The sequence below is a fragment of the Argopecten irradians genome, chromosome 16 (genome assembly GCF_041381155.1).
Source record: "Argopecten irradians isolate NY chromosome 16, Ai_NY, whole genome shotgun sequence".
Lineage (NCBI taxonomy): Eukaryota > Metazoa > Mollusca > Bivalvia > Pectinida > Pectinidae > Argopecten > Argopecten irradians.
Window position 1 is genome coordinate 10,985,584 of NC_091149.1, and position 22,600 is coordinate 11,008,183.

General features: G+C 36.2%; 2 protein-coding genes across 4 annotated transcripts; both read right to left on the reverse strand.

Annotated features, from left to right (window-relative positions):
• Window positions 1-646: 646 nt before the first annotated feature.
• Window positions 647-9,524, reverse strand: LOC138310576 (COP9 signalosome complex subunit 8-like). The gene is made up of 9 exons (XM_069251848.1): window positions 9,436-9,524; window positions 7,955-8,018; window positions 7,747-7,753; window positions 7,428-7,476; window positions 7,157-7,288; window positions 6,480-6,585; window positions 6,051-6,113; window positions 3,030-3,117; window positions 647-1,158 (listed from the first exon to the last, which is right to left on the reverse strand). The coding sequence occupies exons 1-8, from the start codon at window positions 9,517-9,519 to the stop codon at window positions 3,035-3,037; spliced, it is 588 nt and encodes a 195-aa protein (XP_069107949.1). The 5' UTR covers window positions 9,520-9,524; the 3' UTR covers window positions 647-1,158; window positions 3,030-3,034.
• A 2,579-nt stretch (window positions 9,525-12,103) lies between these two features.
• Window positions 12,104-20,709, reverse strand: LOC138311044 (uncharacterized). 3 transcript variants are annotated; one of them, XM_069252468.1, is made up of 6 exons: window positions 16,702-17,307; window positions 15,841-16,074; window positions 14,849-15,084; window positions 14,103-14,254; window positions 13,234-13,350; window positions 12,104-12,369 (listed from the first exon to the last, which is right to left on the reverse strand). In XM_069252468.1, exons 1-6 carry the CDS (start codon window positions 17,012-17,014, stop codon window positions 12,141-12,143), a joined length of 1,281 nt encoding a protein of 426 aa, XP_069108569.1. In that variant the 5' UTR covers window positions 17,015-17,307; the 3' UTR covers window positions 12,104-12,140. The 3 variants fall into 3 exon arrangements, with proteins under 3 accessions (XP_069108569.1, XP_069108571.1, XP_069108572.1); XM_069252470.1 differs by lacking the exon at window positions 16,702-17,307 and adding an exon at window positions 20,413-20,709 and having other exon boundaries at window positions 12,107-12,369; XM_069252471.1 differs by having other exon boundaries at window positions 12,107-12,369; window positions 17,064-17,299.
• Between the last annotated feature and the right edge of the window lie 1,891 nt (window positions 20,710-22,600).

Sequence of the window (22,600 nt, forward strand, 5' to 3'; positions counted from 1 at the left end):
CCAACGCTATCATGGTATTCATACCCACTGATGTCAAACTATCCTTAATACTCCAGGGGTTCCGATCACTTACTATCTCTACACCCCCGGACTATCTCATAGTAAAACTTGAGGCAACAGAAGCTACCAGATAGCAGTCCCTGAAAACATTAACATCCATGTTTGATAGTAGAGTAGTGTGTACCCACAGGGACCTGGCACAAACTTTTAAACAACATTATATTGTAGTATTGAATACTATAATCTATACACTGTATATAAATAATGTTGGTTAAAATTTGTGCTAGGTCTCTTTGTATGTACCCAATCTAATGAAAGGTTCCAATCAAAATTTAAAGTTTTTTGGAAATCATCGATCCAGTCCTACAAGCCTCTATGGTACACTTTGATGGGTATACTGTATTTTCATATTACAGAGTTATCTGCCCTTGCGGGTAGGTATTGATTGTGACATCACATGTTTGAAAGCCTAATATCTTACTTTTCAGAGAAAATGGCGCGAATTGCGCCCACAAAATAATTACATCACAATGGATACCTACCTGCAAGGGAGCTACCTCTGTGAAACAAGTTATGTCTGGGCTATACCTTCTAACGCTTTTAACAACGTCCTAGATCTGTCGTGACAGACAATCAACATCACCAATTTGTGGCACAAGATCCCTCAGGATTCTTATTTATTCATTACAATCACTCCGCTACAATTATATCGCTCATTCATACAAACAAACCACACACATACTGTCCAATACTTATAGCACTATGTAATATGTATATCACTTCTCAACAGATTCTTTATATTTATCATAAATACAAAACATTTATTCTGTCATAATGTCTTCATTACTGTAACTTTTGTCTTATTGAACTCAAAATTTCACATATACCATGCAGCCAGTTATTTTCATAAATGATACAATTAAATTTTCCCCAGAAATTCCTATGTATCTAATTCTGGAAATTCCATAATCGCATCTCTATCTTCAATACATAGTCTGCAACAAAGTTCTTGTATGTTGGACACAAGAGGAAACTATTGAAGTTACCCGAGTCAGATATTTATGAATCAGTTCAGAGTTCAATCTGATCTGATGAGTCAAAGGTGAAGAAACTGAAGTTGACAATATCATTTGTATTTCTTTTCTTGAAGATTCAAATCTGCAAAAAAGAAAAGAAAAGATAAATAAAAAAAAATTGGGAAAACAAAAGGATTATTCAAATCAGAATTATTAAATGAATAAAATCAGGGTTTCATATATTAATTGGGGAAATGTTCACAAATATATTGTTCACATAAATTCTTAATGACATCATTCTTGAACATTTTTCACTTTCCATACTACCATATTTCACAGCAAATATGCCCCCTCCGCACCCAGAGAGTAAAGGAAGATAAAAAGTGGTGGGGGTCTTATTTGCAGACAATCTGCCTGACAAGATCGCTCTATTAGGTATAAGTCAGACATCCTCCTAAATTCTGGAAATTTGTTAAAATAGGGGGGGGGGGGATGGGGGTCATTGCAGTAAATAGTACATGTTTTGAAAAAATGATAAAAATCAGTAAAACCTTCCTTGAATAAAAACGTCATAATTTTCAGTTTCTAAATCTGAACTGAATACCTGATGTTAATCCCTCTACAATGGCTTTAACCTACCTGATTCAACTCTCTGGGAATAAAGATACACAGCACAATGGCTTTAACTTACCTGATTCAACTCTCTAGGAATAAAGATACACAGCACAATGGCTTTAACTTACCTGATTCAACTCTCCAGGAATACAGATACACAGTACAATGGCTTTAACCTACCTGATTCAACTCTCCAGGAATAAAGATACACAGCACAATGGCTTTAACCTACCTGATTCAACTCTCTAGGAATAAAGATACACAGCACAATGGCTTTAACCTACCTGATTCAACTCTCCAGGAATAAAGATACACAGCACAATGGCTTTAACCTACCTGATTCAACTCTCTAGGAATAAAGATACACAGCACAATGGCTTTAACCTACCTGATTCAACTCTCCAGGAATAAAGATACACAGCACAATGGCTTTAACCTACCTGATTCAACTCTCCAGGAAAGATACACAGCACAATGGCTTTAACCTACCTGATTCAACTCTCTAGGAATAAAGATACACAGCACAATGGCTTTAACCTACCTGATTCAACTCTCAGATACACAGCCAATGGCTTTAACTACCTGAAGCTCTCTAGGAATAAGATACACAGCACAATGGCTTTAACCTACCTGATTCAACTCTCCAGGAATAAAGATACACAGCACAATGGCTTTAACCTACCTGATTCAACTCTCCAGGAATAAAGATACACAGCACAATGGCTTTAACCTACCTGATTCAACTCTCCAGGAATAAAGATACACAGCACAATGGCTTTAACCTACCTGATTCAACTCTCCAGAATAAGATACACAGCACAATGGCTTTAACCTACCTGATTCAACTAGGAATAGATACACAGCACAATGGCTTTAACCTACCTGATTCAACTCTCCAGGAATAAAGATACACAGCACAATGGCTTTAACCTACCTGATTCAACTCTCCAGGAATAAAGATACACAGCACAATGGCTTTAACCTACCTGATTCAACTCTCCAGGAATAAAGATACACAGCACAATGGCTTTAACCTACCTGATTCAACTCTCCAGAATAAGATACACAGCACAATGGCTTTAACTACCTGATTCAACTCTCCAGGATAAAGATACACAGCACAATGGCTTTAACCTACCTGATTCAACTCTCCAGGAATAAAGATACACAGCACAATGGCTTTAACCTACCTGATTCAACTCTCTAGGAATAAAGATACACAGCACAATGGCTTTAACCTACCTGATTCAACTCTCTAGGAATAAAGATACACAGCACAATGGCTTTAACCTACCTGATTCAACTCTCTAGGAATAAAGATACACAGCACAATGGCTTTAACCTACCTGATTCAACTCTCTAGGAATAAAGATACACAGCACAATGGCTTTAACTTACCTGATTCAACTCTCCAGGAACGATACATAGTCAGTGAGAACTGAGAGTTGCTGGTCACTTTTAAACTCCGGATCAACCTGTACACCTACTGCAACATAAAACATACATATGTATATGATAATAACCAAATTCAAGCGTGAAAACTTACAATAAAGATTTAGAAACCACATGGGTGACGAAACCAAGGATTTTAAATGAGTTATTCCCCTTTGCTCTACTTTCTGAGCTCTCAGCTTTTTGGAGTTATAATATGACAGAATTCTGATGCATTTCTGTCTGTGTATAATACAGGGGTTTCGAGATCCCAAAACAATGTGGGTAAAGTACAATTTACTATCGATAAGTCCCACCAACCGGGTATATGTAAAGATGATTTACTATCGATTGGTCCCACCTTCAGGTGATTATGATGTCACAAAAATCGTGTCAAATGTCATCATTTGACATTTGACACGATTTTTGTGACGTCATAATCACCGGAAGGTGGGACCAATTGATAGTAGATAATCTTTACATATACCCGCATCATTTTGGGATGTCAAAACCCTCTTATTGAACAATGAATTCACAACATTACCAGTCTATAATTTACAGTAAAACTGCTCTTACGACTGCCTGCATATACTGACTACCTGTCTATAACGACCTGTTTTAAACTCCACGTGTGGTTTGACTATAAAATTACACTGCATAACGACCACCTGTCTAATATGGCTAACAATAGACTTTTTGAGTTGCATCCCTTAAAATTAACTCCCTTTAGTAAGCATAAGACAGTCATTAAAAGAAGAACAAGCTATAAATTGTTTATACAGGACTGCATAGTTAGTAGCCTTGTAACATTTGAGGTAAAGTTTGAGTTGCCAACTTGAGGATGGAAGTTCTAACAACTGTTTAGTGTATTTACACCTATCAAAGATTGAAATGATGTTTAGTTGTTAGCATCATGTTCACAAAAAAAAATCAAAACAAAGTATGTGATACTTTTGAAGCTGTTTGTTTTTTATTAGTTTATCGTCCTATTAACATGCAGGGTCATGTAAGGACGTGCCAGGTTTGTTGGTGAAGGAAAGCCAGAGTACCCGGAGAAAAACCACCGACCAATGGTCAGTACCTGTCAACTGCCCCACATGGGATTCAAACTCGAATCCCAGAGGTTGAGAGCATGTGGTAATATGTCAGGACATCTTAATCATTCCGCCACCCATGCCCCTGTACTTTTGAAGCCATAAGAAGATATGGTAAGCTAATAAAACATATCAAATCATGTAATTTGATTTACATATTCCGTTATTCATTGCCAATATCTAACTTTGTTATATTGATAAGAAATGCCTGGTACTAAACCTACTTCAAATTATAAATCTACAATCTTTACAATCAGGTATCGCCAAATATCTTGGTATTCTTGAAATGCATATTAATAACAAGAGATCCCAGAGGGATCTTGGCGCCCACCAAAGAATGATCTATGTCTGACAATGGAAAGATGGATCTTTTCCCTGCTTTTCAAACTTTTTCAAACACACTACATATAAAATTTGAGACAGATCGCTATAGTACTTTCTAAGAAATAGTGGTAACAAACTTCAACAATGAAATCTAAGATGGCGGCCGGTTGGCCATCTTGTTTACCGATCAGTCCTGAAAGGCATTATGCATCAGTCCTAAAAGGTACTATGCACAACTAGGGTACAAGAGGAACCTATCAATGGAATTTGAGAAAGATCCCTTACGTACTTTCTGAGAAATAGCTATAACAAACTTAAACTATCAAAATCCAAGATGGCCGTCGGTCAGCAATCTTGTTCATTGATCGGTCCCAAAATGCAATATGCACAACTAGGGTCCTAGGGTAACCTATATATGAAATTTGAGAAAGATCCCTTCAGTACTTTTTGAGAAATAGCGGTAACAAACTTTAACTATCAAAATCCAAGATGGCCGCCTGTCAGCCATCTTCTTCACCGATCGGTCCCAAAATGCACTATGCACAACTAGGGTTCTAGGGAACCTGTATATGAAATTTGAGAAAGATCCCTTCAGTACTTTTTGAGAAATAGTGGTAACAAACTTTAACTATCAAAATCCAAGATGGCCGCCTGTTGGCCATCTTGTTCACCGATCGGTCCCAAAATGCAATATGCACAACTAGGGTTCTAGGGGAACCTGTATATGAAATTTGAGAAAGATCCCTTCAGCACTTTTTGAGAAATAGCGGTAACAAACTTTAACTATCAAAATCCAAGATGGCCGCCTGTCGGCCATCTTGTTCACCGATCGGTCCCAAAATGCAATATACACAACTAGGGTCCTAGGGGAACCTGTATATGAAATTTGAGAAAGATCCCTTCAGCATTTTTTGAGAAATAGCGGTTTCAATATTTAACTATCAAAATCCAAGATGGCCGCCTGTCGGCCATCTTGTTCATCGATCGGTCCCAAAATGCAATATGCACAACTAGGGTCCTAGGGGAACCTATATATGAAATTTGAGAAAGATCCCTTCAGTACTTTTTGAGAAATAGCGGTAACAAACTTTAACTATCAAAATCCAAGATGGCCGCCTGTCGGCCATCTTGTTCACCGATCGGTCCCAAAATGCAATATGCACAACTAGGGTCCTAGGGGAACCTATATATGAAATTTGAGAAAGATCCCTTCAGTACTTTTGAGAAATAGCGGTAACAAACTTTAACTATCAAAATCCAAGATGGCCGCCTGTGGGCCATCTTGTTCACCGATCGGTCCCAAAATGCAATATGCACAACTAGGGTCCTAGGGGAACCTACATATGAAATTTGAAAAAGATCCCTTTAGCTCTTTCTGAGAAATAGCGGTAACAAGAATTGTTAACGGACGGACGGAAGGACGGACGGACGGAAGGAAGGACGGACGGACGACGGACCACGGACGAAAGGCGATTTGAATAGCCCACCATCTGATGATGGTGGGCTAAAAAGCTATCCCATCACTAGAAGGAAGAAATGATACTGTATCTCCTATCTGACAATTCAATACCTGGTTTCTTTGGTGTGATAAATCGTGTTTGAGCATCAGCTTCCCATCCTTCTGTTCTAGCAGCTGCAATAGTAATGTATAAGCATTATATTGAAATATTTTCATCTTTTTACATAAAATGCCATGGCATAGTGAATGGTAGCTATTAATAAAACAGGTGAGTAATATTTTTATATTTTGGTTTTATGGCCTATACACAGGCAATATCAGTGATAAAGGTACCTTAAACAAAACCAATTTTAATTTTGAAGTGTAACCGTAACACAACATACTTATTTTGCTGACAATAACTGACTATCAACTTTTGCTATTAGTTACCATAGATGGTGACATTAGCAAACTGTGACATATATTCTTATCAAAGGCAGCCAAAACTTTGTAGAAGAGACTTTTTTGTGTGCAGTATCTTTTTTTTATAATATGTTTTACCTTGGACAGCATCTGTAGTAGACATGCCCAGAAATGTCGCCAGCTCATCTCCATTTATAGAAGAATAGGCTTGTGATACTAGATGGAAAGCTCGTCTGCGATATGCCTCTAAAACACACAAATCATGACTTACTTTAAGCTACATGCATCACATGAAATGGATCACAAACAAATCTTTGCTAGCCTTCAAATGTAAGAAACTAATACAACAAGTAAACTTAGCTGGTAATCAAAATATATATATTCAACTTAAATAACAAATTCTGCTCTTTTTGTAACCTCGTTGACCACTACCGCTCTCGCCGACCTCACTGTTTACCCGAGCCGAACCCGAGCTAAGAGTAGACAACAATTTAGAATGCCTTACCGAGTGTAAATTAGATTATGTCATTCTGTTTCACATTCTTACCATTTTTGTTGTGTTACAATATTAACGTTATTATCCTACGTAATTAGTGTCATTCTGCATTGATATTCATTATACATTAAAAGTGTACCATTTTTTTGTAGTGTATACAATTTGGTAGCGTCACGTAGCAACAAGGAATTTTTTTCGGGATGCAATTAACTATTTTTCATATTTTTAACTTGAAGTAAAATTATAATTGAAGCAATTATAATTATGTATTTCAGTGTAAGTGACCATACCTAGGGCAGCCTCATAATTGGGTTTTCACTTCAGGAGTGATTTCATTAATTGGCTTCACTTCAGGAGAGAATTCTTTCTTCAAGGCCTCGTAACTCCCTGTGTAGTCTCTCAGCCACATTTTCTGTCCAGCTGTCCAAATCAAAGTAAGCTCTGGGGTTGACTAAAAAGTGAATTAAAAGGGAAATATTGTTAACCTAAGTATTTCTCCTCTGTAATCTGTACTAATCTTAATTTTAATAAAGTAGGAATTGTTGAAGTACTTCTATGATCACCATTCTCATCTGTTACACAACACTTACACTTTTCACAGATTGAGGTATTCTCTTCCAAAGAAACTTTGCCTGACACCTACAAAAGAATGTCAAAAAAAGCTTTTACATATAAATATACATGTACAATAAGAATCATGGGCTGATTGCACAAAATAATGTAAGATACTTCAGATGTACAATCTGAGATTTAATGAAACAAGCGTAAGAATTTTCATTTTTGCGAATCTCTGCAAACTTAGAGACAAGTTTTTGAGATACTTTTTATCACATAATTACACAAACCTATATTTCAAAGAATCCCAGATTTTGCAAAAATCCAGCAATTGAAAATCACTCCAGGTCATACATTTTATGTACACTAGTGACATAGCCAAGAAAAAATGACACTGGCAAAATCACTGCATATCATAAAGATTATGCCTGATAATTTTAAATAGTAATTAATAAAACAGAAAAAAAGTTTTTTAGGTCAGTGTTCAGTTTCATTTATTATGAATTTGTTTAAAAGATTTTCACACAATGATGAGCTGAAGTGCTATGTAGTACATTTGTAATATGCAGGAGATACAGGGCTAACAGTTGACTGTATAATTGTGGTGATCCAACTCCGCCTGGGGCCTGGGACATATTAATAAAATTATTTTACAGCATGAAAAAATCTGTGAATTATACATATCAAAGTACATATAAAACTACATACATTATAATACTGTATATAACTTATCACAACAATATATAACACTCATGACTATATATGTGATATGAAATTTATCAAAGTTGTTAAATAATCTGATATGCCACTCGCCTAATTATGAAGGCTTGTGGCATATTTAAATATTGAATTTGTGTGATAAATTTCATATCATATAGCTAAAGCCACTCATGTAAGATCCTCTTATGTCATTAGGACAAGATCAAACACATTTGGCTGGTTTGGGATTAAGAAGGAAAGTGCTGTAACTCCAGCTGTAGACAATGCAATGTCATGGTCTATTATGACTATTATCAGAAACATATATACATATGTATATATGTTTCTGCTATTATGGTCGACGTATAAATAGGTTATTCTGTACTTTAAAAGAAAATATTACATAAATAAATTATGGCTTGTGCTTTCGCGAAAATTCCGAGATATGTTATATTTTTGTTTAAAAGTACAGAATAGTCTGGGTTTTTTTTTCTCCCCCCCCCCACTTTAAATTTCATCTCAGTGCATTTAATTATATAATATTCTGTTTTTCCCTTTAATACCCTCACATGTCAAGGCCATATAAATCTAAAATACAATCTGACATTCTAATAAATCTGTTTCTTTGTTTGTTTGATTAATTAACGTCCTATTAACAGCTGTGGTCATGTAAGGATGGCCTCACATGTATGCGGTGTGTTGCGTGTATGTTGTGCAGGCTGCAAGTTTTGGAAGACTGCAGTATGTTCGTGTTGTGTCTTCTTGTATAGTGGAACTGTTGCCATTTTTATAGTGCTATATCACTGAATCATGCCGCCAAAGACACCAAGCAACACACCCCACCTGGTCACATTATACTGACAACGAGCAAACCAGTCGTCCCACTCCATGTATGCTGAGCGCTAAGCAGGAGCAGAAACTACCACTTTTATAGACTTTGGTCTGTCTCGGTCAGGGGACAGAACCCAGAACCTTCCTCACAGGGGCGAACGCTCAACTCAAGGCCAAAAAAGAGGCGGTTCCAAGGGAGGCACTTGGAAAGAGATAAGATCCTTTTTACGATCATGCAATAGGGGCAGCATGTACAATTCTAACGCCCTACCTGCAAGGCAGCATTCTTATAGAAACAACACAATATTCTGCTACTGTAAAGTAGAGTAACTACAATAGTATAGGCTTAGGTAGTAAAAATGTCAAAAAATTGACAGTATTTCGTTGTTTGAATTGTTTGATAGCTGTGTGCCCCTCAAGTTTTTCTACCGCCTGTAGTTAGCCTAAACGTGAACGTGTATTTTTTCTATATGGACATATCATTCATATTAGGTTAATCAAAAAAAATATCACCTGAAGCTCTTGTTCCTCGAGATCTTTTTGCATGTGAGTAAAGTCTGAAGTCGTGAGACACTGTGAAGTACCTTCGAGCGCCATATTTGATTTTTTCTGTGTCACGAGAATGTTTGAATAGCTATTCTAATTTACAACAAGGAAATATAGTAGTCCGGAATAGCATTGAGTCAAAGACTCTTTGCACATGTGGTCAAACATAAAAAATACAGTATTTACAGCATAGTTAATATACATAGAGTAATTATTTAAAAAAAATGAAACAAAATATATTTTTGTAGTAAGTTATATACAAGAATAAGTTATCAAACCACAAAGTAAAATCATAATATCACAGGCTTTAAATTATTCTCAAGTTACAATAAGTGATTTCAAATGTGTCTTCATGTATATGCTAATAGGTATGAATTAAAAAAACCTAAAATGACAAATTATATTGATATGTTCATCATGTAAAATACATTAAACCAATTAAGAAATTATATTTTATTGTGATAATATGAAATGCTAAAACAAAGCAAGGACGTAGATGATATCACAAATCCTTGAATCCATTGGACACCGCCTGAATTTGGCCTTCTGTTTAGCGCTCGCGCCTATGAGGTAGGTTCTGGGTTCTGTACCCCGGCTGAGACACACCAAAGTCTATAAAAGTGGTAGTTTCTGCTCCAGCTTAGCGCTCAGCACAACGGGAGTGGGACGACTGGTTTGCCCGTTGTCAGTATTATGTGACATCATCCGGATGGGATATGTTGCTTGTTCTCTTCGGCGGCATGCTTCAGTGACATAGCACTATAAAAAGGGCAACAGTTCCACCATACAAGAAAGACACAACACGAATATACCACAGTCTCCCAAAACGCGCACACGTACATGCAACATATCGCATACATGGGAGGCCGTCCTAACATGACCCTGGCTGTTTATAGGACGTTAATTAATCAAGCAAACTAACAAACAAACAAACCATTATAAATCTAAATGAATGTATTAAAAAGAACATGTTTTCAAATATTTAATATTTATGAATCATATAAATAGTAATAGCTTTATAATTTTAATATTTTACAGATGGTTTATATGGTGAAGGAAGTTGATAAGTGTTCGACTATTTGTGGGTCAAACATCCGAAAAAAACCCACCTTGATGCAATCTTGTGGTTAAGCAATCCAGGGAACGAGGTAGATATTCAAACAATTGTGGAGTGTTTCGCAAAGGCTGGGTATTAGATCAGGCCCCGATTTCTCGAAACACACTTAAGTCCAAAAACTGACTTAATTCATAAATTTTCATATAAGTTACATAAGGCGAAAAAATTAAGTTTTGACTTAAGTCTGCACTTTTGTTTCGAGAAATTGGGGCCTGATCTACGGAATCATGTGAAACTGACACAACGATGGTGATGATGACGATGATGTGCCACAGGCAAATATGAAACTATCGCGACTACAAGTTTCGTGAACTTGTTCATATCGATAAAGAACTTTGCACATGTGACACAGAAATAACAGATTGGACAAAGTGTGCAGCAAAGTTTTCAATAATGATGGCCATAGATAGTGAATGTGAAAGTGACGATGAGGAACAAGGCTTGTGTGGAGATGAATCTATATCACTGGGGTATGCACTCAGCATAGTCCCAACAACGGACATATAACCATGCTTTTGAACTGGTTAAGATCGAAGAGTTGTCAACTTTAGAATCAGTGGTAAACAAATATAAACAAGGTAAGATCAATGGCTATTTTGGAAGTATTAAACTAGGGATCAAACTTAATGCAAAGTTTGACACTGTTACATCTTACAGTTACACAAGATCTGAACATTGATTCTGTATTATTGGACTGTAACTATTAGGGTATATATATTAAATGATATAACTAGTCAGCAAATTGATTTTACTAACATTCAGTTGTATTTTTATTTGTTATTTAATTTGAAAAATTGCATCATTTGAATTTATTCAAATTTTAAATTACACAATTTTGATAAATAAAAATAATTATTACTGCCATTATCTCCAATAAAAGATTATTATAGAAATAATTGCATGCACTTGTTTTTTACTATTTTATAATGTTAACTTTTCTTATATTGTGTATGATTCTATAACAATATATATCAAAGAAAAGTCCAAATGTACATGATATGTCTTTGCTTTTATTTTTTGCTTTTTGTCGATGAGTGATGATTCAATTAAGAGACCCACTGTTATATAGATGTGACCTATTTTTGTAATATCCCTTGGAGGGTCTCTTAAAAAAATGACTGTAATCGAAAATGGTCTTAACCTACTGATACTAACACACACAATCCAGCCTACCGAGATAACAATAAATTGCCCGCCTTTGTGATAAACATGATATTTGGATATTCCCGCTTGGTAAACAGGCACACTGAAAGCTAGACTGAAATCAGACGGACACTGAGACCTGACGAGACTTGAGAATATACATCTGCACCGGATACTTCCACCTCAGACACTACTTCTGCCTAATACACCGTTTCCGCCTGGGCCATTGAATTTAGAGAGAGAGAGAGCGAACTTTTGTCCATCTTCAGCTTGAAGAAAAACTTAAGCCGTCAACATGCTTCGTACCCTACTCATTGTCTTTTACTTCAACAAACTTTCGATAGGACGACACTTAAGTACTGTTTTGCTAATAAAACAGACAAATATATCATTGATGATAAGTAAAATGAGTTTATTGCTTTAATGTATAAATATATACTAAATTTTTGCTGTAGGCTGGTACAAACAATTCTGGGAATCCGTCCGCGTCCACGTCGCTGTATGCAATACCTCCAACGGTCCCGCTGTGTAGGTCAAGGAAAATGTTCATCTGGTAGGTCCAGTCGGAGACGGATGTACTAGCAGGAGAAAACAGATAGGCTCGACTGTCATCATCACCAGATAACAGAATCATCGGCTTCCTGTGAAATAATAAACATACTCATATAACTATTGTAGAGTCGTAACAATCAACAGCAGTTACTTTTGTACAGTTTACTAGAAAATTTAATTCAGAGAGCTGAAGTACACTGAAAAACATTGTTTTTTAAAGTAAATTATCCTGTCAAAGTAAAATTGCTGAGTGAATCTGCGACCAAAGTTTTGGTCCTTTTCTTGTTCTTTTTTTGTTATGCACAATGAGAAGATAGGCAGTAATTTTGCAGTAATAATAGAACGCAAATACGGGTCGCAAATTAACTCAGCTATTTTACTCTGACAGGATTTACTTTGAGAAATTAATGTGTTACTAGCATTTGAAACAAATAACTCATTGCATAGGGGAGGCTGTCCTTATTGGGAACTACCAACTAAATGAAAACATACCCTGATATGGCCCCTGAGCTCAGGGTTAAACTTTTTCCCAGGTATATGGTTGGCTGACTAATTATGAATATCCGCAGGCAACAATGGAATACAGGAATGTCAAACATGGGTTCAAAATATCAATTTGATAATGAATACGTAAAATGATTATTTCATGATTTTCCAATGAAGAATATGGATCTATTTCAAAATTACTACCCAAGTAGGAGTGGGAGCTGAAGGTCCACAATCTCTCTGTTATTATGTTTTTGTTAGTTTGTGTTTTACGGTGCATCGACAGCCAAGGTCGTTGGGCCGTAAAACACTAACAAGCAAATAATAATGAAAGATTCGGTGAAGTATATTAAAGTATGATTGACCCGAATTTTTGGTAAAGTTTATCGCTGTCCTGCTGAATTCTACATATTCACAAACATAATCAGAGTATAAGTACCGAGTGTTGTGACAAGAACACTACTTACCCAGTAGAAGTACTGGAGCTTTTGATTATCTGAGCTGAGCCAGGAGCGCCACCTCCCGGTAGTATATTGTGAGTATGGAAATCTGATTTCAGTACATGTCGTATAAAATTACCGGTCCTGTAATCAAGTTAACAATTTCATCACAATATCACATTTTATACTTCTTACACAAATCTAATTCCTTTATTATGATATAAAATAAGATCCTCTCAAGCTTCAACACAAACTCAATTTTAAGATGTACTTGAATGTGAATGTAATGACAAAAATAAACTTTATTTGATACTTCTTACACAAATTTATTTCCTACATAATAATATAATAAAATAATTTCTTTTTAAGCCTTAACACAAAATCAATTTTAGCGTTGTACTTCAAGTTGCGTTAAAAATCAGCACAAAAGGCGCTAAAACTAGAACACCGCTACAATTAGTACATATACAGCATTCTATATTCACAGAATTAGATTAAACCTGAAAATGTAAGTTAAAAAGTATGCATTTGAGATTAAAATAATAATAATAAAGTACTTTTTCAAAATTAATTTCTGCAACAACCCTATGTGTTTTTAAGGAAGTATATTCGCCATTTTTGTTTAATCTGCTTGGATACGACACCTGCCGATATACCTATATCAAGCGCGTGAACCACACACACGCGCAATCAGTCGAACGATCGCTGTTCATGGTGTAACAACTATATAGGGGTCGGTGAGTGCGTTGGAATACTGGTAGAGAGGGAACATTTAAAGAAAAAGGCTGACCCCGACACGACATGGGGACGTCTCATAAACGATTCTTGAAATACAAGTGTACTTATATCTCAATTGTATACTTTTTAACTTGCATTGTCAGCTTTAAGTAACTTACCTGAAATCAGTAGGAATCTCGTAGATATAGAGACCAGTCTGTGAAACACCGTTAGCAGTGACTAGTAGATCCAGCTTGCCATCACCATTCAAATCCGATACCTGTACGTCAAATACGTGTCCGATATCACTCTCAATGATCCGAGAATGTACCTGTCAAAGAACACGGAATATTATTCTCAGTAATCTGGATATTCATTTAAGAGAATAGTCGGGCAAAGGAAGTCTAAGGCCGTAAAAAATTCTCAGGAAATAGAAAAATAAAATCTCAAAAAATCGTCAAAATCATATATATGCGAAGAAATTGATTTATATCATAAGGATTTTAAAACGTCATCCCGGCTGGTTACGTCCATGATTACATTTTCACACAGCCTCGCTTTCAAAGGTAGGCGAATTTAATTTTAGAAATGTGCTTACTGGGCCTTTCTATTATTAATATTTAAATGGTCAAAACTGAACAACACAAGCAGAACTTGACCGCCGTTTTGATATGTTAGGACATTTGGAATTCCAATAAACGCATTTAAACTGCTGTTTTTTTCTGTCCGACTATTCACTTTAATAGAACACTACAGAATATCATTGTTAAAATAACATTGTTAACTGGCATTACACAACAAAATAAATTATGGTAAGATACTTATAATTTGAAAATCTGTTTAAGAACGATTCGTCGCAGAATCATTAATCAAAACTCAAACTTAATATTAAATCATATTATGAGGTTAAAATTATTATTCTTACCGTGCTTAAATCATTCCAGGAACCATTTGGGTCTGTCGTCCAGTAGATCTTGAGCTTGTTTGAAAAATATCCTGTTGTAATAATGCAGGGAAGCATGCCATCAGACGACGGAAGTGACGTAATATCAAAGAATGTATCGGAGTCATCGCCGAGGATATGAGCTGTCCAGGGGTATAAGAGGTTGTCACGATATACTGTTGGATGTTCGTACCACACCAGTTCACCACTTGATCCGCCTAAAGAAAACACATGCTTGTTTAAGAAAAGCATTACTCGCAATTTTTTACAAAATGGTTTTGAAAAGTAAAAGCTTACTTAAAGAGTCGTCGTCCAGAATACGACTTAAGTTGTTTTTTTCAATAATAATACACTAGCTCAAAACATCATGTGGGGATTTGCGTTAGAAACGACAACGCACGTACCACCATATCTTCAGGATTTGCCATCAGCAGTTTATTTTCTTTTTCCAAAGAATAATATTTAAACTGCCGAGAATGCCTCGGGTTTTAACCCACTTTGTGACCTTCGGGAAGAATATCCCTCTTTCATATTTTCAGTGTCGCGCCAATAAGATTTCTTCAATGTTGATTTTTCCCTATATATGTCATGTACTTTTTCCCTTTTTTCTATGAATTTTCCTTATCTCATATATTGGATTTTTACCAAATTTGGCATACTTGTAGAAAAATTTTTCGTTGCCATGTTGGTAAGAACAAAGAAGGAAATGACGTCATAAAAATTAAACGGTTCACCAAAATAATGATATTTTGAAAATGAAGCATCGGAATATTTTGAAAATATTATGAGCTGAAAATGTAGATAATTCTCTATAAGTATGCCAAATTTGGTGAAAATCTATCAATCTATAGATGAGAAAAATTCAAATAAAAAAAATAAAAAAAAACCTAGAATATATAGCGAAAAAACAACAGTGACGAATACTTATGTCAAGAATACTTAATACAAATGTAGTCTAATCAATATAGACATACCAAATATGGATTTCTTGCCGCGGCAGGTAACGGCATCTTTTACGCCGTCTCCGTTCATATCCAGCCACCTAACCCGATGATAAAACCACTCGTGATCCTCATTGCCTCCAGTGATCTCGTATGGTCCCACTATACTTGTCCCGGTGGTGTTAAATAGAGTTATCGTTCCTTTTGTTTTAAATGGCACCAGAAATCCACCGGCAACTACCACCATTGAACTACCAAACACATCGTCTGAAACAGGATTTAACGATAGGATCATGATGGGAGTGAAGTTTGGCTTTGGCAAAATTACATCTTACACATGTGATTTTAGTTTATCTCTAACATTGAAAAGGTAAGTGCAAAGAGCTGGTTCCACAGTGATAATCATATAATTAATAGATATGTTAACACGGAAATTGCTGATGATATTGAGTGTGAGGTCTTCTGAAAGAATCACCAATATTTGTTGTAATATACATCGATGTTGTGACCTGGTCATGAGAGCTGTTGGACGTTTTTGACAGTGTTCTCCATTAAAATTGTAATTTGACATAAATAAGGGTTTCACTTATAAGAAAATCAGAGCACAATTTTCACACGAATAGCAGGGAGTAGTCCCTGGATGATCTAAAGCATTAAAGAAGCAAGCTAAACGTAAGGAAATCTAAAAAGAAATGGCAAAAGTTCCACTATGCAAGAAGAAACAACACGAATGGACTGCAGTTTCACAAAACACCCAGCGCGCACTTTGATATACTCTACACACCGCATACACGGCAGGCCGTTCTTACATGACCCTGGTTGTTAATAGGTGGTAAATTTAATCAAACAAACAAACAAACAAAACAAACTGAAACATTAAAGCTTGTATAGTACCTGGTACAGCGCTGGCTTCGTTAGGCCATGTAATTTTTGTTGATACCAAGTCTGGTCTGACGTTTGAGAGACTGCTGAGATGTGGACGCACGTCCGTGACACGATACACATGGTCAGTCGTTAAAGGGACGCCATTAAAACACGAAATAATAAGGTCATGACCTGTGCCGTTTCCTGACGGAATGACAGCTATGTATCCAGGTTGGTTAATATGGAAAGATCCGAGAAGACGCGGAACTACACTACTTCGCACAGTAGTAAATAAGAAACATAATGAAAATAGTGTTGACTGAAATGATCTACAAAAGGACATCTTTGTTCGTTGAAAAGTGTAATAGATAAAGATAAAGTATATTGATTACGTAATAAACTGCACCCTCGAAAACCCAGTGTCTAAACTCCACTGCGCTCCGTTGGTGGGTAAGCGACGATGAATACACTGGCACACTGGCACAATGTGAAGTTATCTGAAGACCTAATGACAAGTTTTGATGCGTGCGAGAGACAATGGTATGGTTTTACATTTGTCTTATATATAGGGCATGTGGATGTTAACTGCCCAGTGGTCAGATAAGGAAATTGATAATGGCGAATGTCACGTGTTACTAACAGATGTCTAAACTGAATGTTTGGTTAGATTCGTTTACTTGTTTATAGTTTTAAATATTACGAATACATATTTGACTAAGAAGACAAAAACATGCCTTGCTAAAATTAAGATGTTAGCTTATCCGCTAACACTTTTCGAAGTTCATATTTTTTTCTAATTTCAGCAATTAGATGGATAACGATTCAGCACAATGGCTTTTTTGCGCGTAAACAGTATTAGTAATACTGCTACACTTTTAATTTCAGTGAAATGTTGTATGATAGGTATTTAGGAATCATTGTTAAATGGATTGCAACATATTGGTTACCACAATTCCAAATTCTATACAGCGTCAATCACGTGTGAATGGGTTCTCCTTACACGTGCACGTGACAGAAACTAATATGGGGAATATTTTGTCCTCCCATTTAATATCATACCAAAGATATGTTTATTTAGATCTGATCAACTTAAAACAAATTAACGTGGATCGGGGACCGTCTCCGGTTTTATTACTAGAATTCCCATCAGGTTTGATATATTGTTTCATAACCACATTTTCTATTCCCGTCATCACGTGTAGTATCACACGAGCACCTTTATGTAATTTCCAATTATATAAATATTAATCATATTATTTAGTTCGTAATATGAATTTCATACTAAATTAAAAACATTGATGCCATCTTTATGTCATTTCCCATTATATAAATATCGATAATGATATTTATAAGTAGTTCATAGTATGCATTTTACAGTAAAAATATAAACATTTATGCCACCTTCATGTTATTTACCCTTATATAAATATTGATAATGGTATTTAGTTTATAGTATGCATTTTCGAATAAAAGTACAAACATTGATGACATGTTATCAACAAAATAAACATTAGTCACGGTTTTAATTGTAATCAATCAAGCCATTTTGTATACTTACGATTTATCCAACATTTCGAAATCGAAATCCTGTGTTCTATTGTATATGTAAGCCTTCAATATCACGAAATATTTTCATTTTTGAGATTCAACTAAATTTTATCACGCTTAAACTAGTTGTTACCTTTTTTGAAGTTTGGTTCCAATCTCTACCAGGGTTTATTGTGATCCCCATATTCGCCAAATGTGGGAACCGCAATACATACATTCACACACACACACACAACACCAATTTACCACACTATCCCAAAACATACATACATTTACACACACACCACCAGTATACCGCAGCCTCTCAAAACACAGACCACCAATATACCGCAGCCTCTCAAAACACAGACCACCAATATACCGCAGCCTCCAAAACATACTGACATTCATACAAACACCACAAATATACCGCAGCCTCCCAAAACATACAGACATTCACATACACACCACCAATATACCACAGTCTCCCAAAATATACAGACATTCACATACACACCACCAATATACCACAGTCTCCCAAAATATACAGATATTCATACACACACCACAAATATACCGCAACCTTCCAGAACATACAGACATTCACACACACCAAACCAATATACCGTGGCCTCCAAAATATAAAGAAATTCACAACTGCAACCTATTGCATACGGGAGAAGTTATCCTTAAACGATCTTAGGTGTTTAAAACAGGACGTTAATCCAAATGAATCCTTCAGCCCCTGGGGTGGGATAAAGTCTCGAGTAGAAATTGTAACCAAAAACACTCACACCAAACCAATTCCATCAACCAACCCAAACACCTAGGATCATAGAAACCATTGAACCATAACATTACACCAAACGAAGCATGCCTTTGTCTTTCAGAACGCTGATTGAAGTTAAAAATACGCATCACATCGAAATTGTTTGAAATTGCTTGAACATGCGAATTAGTTTTTTTTATTGTTCGAGGCATAAAATTATCGTTTGATTGTTCGAGGAATATGATTATATTGGTGTTTTTTTGGATATACGCCAATATGTTTCCGTATAAATACACTTGATCTTTAAGCTTTCCAAATATAGAAATTATGAGTTAATCCTAGCAAAATAGTATTTACGCATAGAGCATTAGAAATAAGTTTGACCAATGTAACGAACCATTTCTGTCAAGTTGTGTTTTCAGGTAAATGTATTTGATCTCTATGCTTTCTATGCTTTTGAATTTATGAGTCAATCCTAGAAAAATTGGCCCTGCAGGTAGGACGTTAGATTTGTACCAGCTGCCCTATTGCATGATCGTAAAAGGCGACTAAACTTAGGATCATTATTTTTTCTTTTCTTCCTAACTGTTTTTTCTTTCATAATGCCTCCCTTGGCACCGTCTCACTTTTGGCCTTGAGTTGAGCTTTCGCCCCTGTAAGGAAGGCTCTGGGTTTTGTCCCCTGGCCGAGACACACCAAAGTCTATAAAAGTGGTAGTTTCTGCTCCTGCTTGGCGCTCAGCATACAGGGAGTGGAACGACTGGTTCGCCTGTTGTCAGTATAATGTGACCGGGTGGTGTGTGTTGCTTGGTGTCTTCGGCGGCATGCATCAGTGATATAGCACTATAAAAAGGGCAACAGTTCCACTATACAAGAAGACACAACACGAACATACCACAGTCTCCCAAAACACGTACCTCACACAACATACACGCATCACACCTCAAACATGGGAGGCCGTCCTTACATGACCATAGCTGTTAATAGGACGTTAATGAATCAAACAAACAAACCTAGAAAAATAGTATTTACACATAGATCATCAGAAATAAGTTTGACAAATGCAGCACACATTTCTATCAAGTTGACAATGAATGTTTGCGCACGCCCCCACAAAATAGAGGGTTTTTCATATAACGAACACAGGAAGAGAATTAACACACATGTATTGTTTTATCATGGTAGGCATGACGACAACACCTGCGATTATTTCACCCTACATAAAAGACAGCCTTGAATATATCCAACTGAGTTCAGGGATGTTAATATATATTAAAGGCCCAATAAATATGTAACTTTCCAGGGTTTTGTTTGGTAATTACAAACATATAAAATGATCGGACATTGTACAAATGGCCTAGAATAAATATAGAATGTACTATGACATTTTTATGTGTAGATAAAACTATAATAAAGAACAGTCAAAAACCGTCTTGTCAACATACCTGCCATCTTGAAACTGTTGCAGTTGCAAAACCGACAGTTACCGAAGCATTTCGAACATATAGGCCTTCACATTTTCTACGGCATATAATTTATTTGTTTCTGTTTCCCTGTGCTATCGGGTCACGTGATATTTTCCGGAACTCGAGACTTTTTTTTGAAAATTTATTAATTATGGAAACCTCACGTAACACGTTACCTGGCTTAATCTAACATTTTATGCAGAGAGAACGTGGTAATTTTCTGGTTAATGCTTGTGACTAAAAAAAAAAAAAAAAAAAAAAACACAAAAAAAAAAAAAAAAACAACTGAAAAGTTAAGTGTACTGGATCTTTAATATCTATCTCTTGTGCAAAAGCGAAAGTAACGCCCGATGACATACCGATTCAACACAGTCAAACGAATACACAGACAAACAGATGATTTTATGATCGAGTGGATAATATGAAGAAATGTGAAGTTTACTGACAATTCACATAATGTATCGAATCATTGCCAATTCAATTAATTGATTTTCTCTTAAATTTTGTGTCATTGAAAGTCCAATATTACGCCAACAATAACAGTTGCATGCGATTAGTATTTTTTCACAACATAATTGCAGCGACAATTTGATATACTCGTAGCTAAACGACTGGGTATTGCAGTTTTAACTTCTGCTGTTTTCAAGCTGAAACAGAGACAGATAAATGAACAAGACAAGGTGATTGATAGGATCTTCCCCTATCTTGAGGGTAGGGCAGGGGAATCTCTACCCAAGGAGGAGATTAACGACTGTCTTAACCGAGGCTTGCCGAGGGTTAGACCGTCGTGAACCTCCTCCGATGGTACATATTTCACTGTCCCACTCTCTAGGTATGAATGATAATTTTTTTTCGGCCCCTGTAATTTCCCAACAAAAATGTTAAAAAGTGCAAATTCGCGATGTAAAAAGAGGAGACAAATATTTAATTACTAACTGCATTAGATTTTGTCAAAATTTTGTCATCGCACTTTAAACCTTAAACGTTCATATGGGTTGGCTACCAGCCTTTTTGTTATATGTTGAAGGAAAAGACTGGTTCCAAGTTCCGTTACATTCATTGCCGACTTTCCATATGTTACAATCAACTAACAATAAGATAATTAAATTAATTAGGCTTTTAATGACAAGTCATTTAGAACGGAAATATATTGATTTTATAGCTATCAAACATGTACTGTAAAGATAACACATTGACTTTACACGTTTATTCGTGTCAGCTATAATTTAATGATTGTAAAATGTGTGACGCTTAGTTAACAGTAGCCGTAAATACAAGAACATCGCCTCTGTTTATTTATGAATAGTGAATGAAGAAACGGTGGTGAGATGAGGATACTTGTGGTTTTCTGTTTGGTTGCCTGCGTGGGTAAGTGGATATGTTGCCTTATTTTACGATTCACTTTCACGAGTTTTGCGATATAACGAAATTTGCGAAAGTTTATCTTCGCCAACTGACATCTAAACGGTGATACTGATTGGAATTACCAGCCATTTTTAAATTATTGAATGTTAATCTTCGGCAACTTGATTTGAAACAGAAACCGCGAAATTTAGTAGGTATTAGGTCAACGAAAGAACTCTAGTGTTAGATAGGTCACAGGCACTTGACCGTTAGAATTGTACCTGCTGACCCTATTGCATGATCGTAAAAGGCGACTAAATTTAGGATCTTATCTTTTCTTTCTCCCTAAATTACTTTGTTCTTCCTAGAGTCTCCCTTGACACCACCTCACTTTTGGCCTTTGGTTGAGCGCTCGCCCCTGTGAGGAAGGCTCTGGGTTCTGTCCCCTGGCCGAGACACACCAAAGTCTATAAAAGTGGTAGTTTCTGCTCCTGCTTAGCGCTCAGCACAACGGGAGTTGGACGACTGGTTTGCCCGTTGTCAGTATAATGTGACCGGGTGGATTGTGTTGCTTGGTGTCTTCGGCAACATGCTTCAGTGATATAGCACTATAAAAAGGGCAACAGTTCCACTATACAAGAAGACACAACATGAATATACCGCAGTCTCTCAAAACCTGCACCTCGCACAACATACACGCAACACACCGCATACATGGGAGGCCGTCCTTACATGACCATAGCTGTTAATAGGACGTTAATTAATCAAACGAAAGAACTCTAGTGTTAGATAGGTCACAGGCACTTGACCATTCCATGATGTC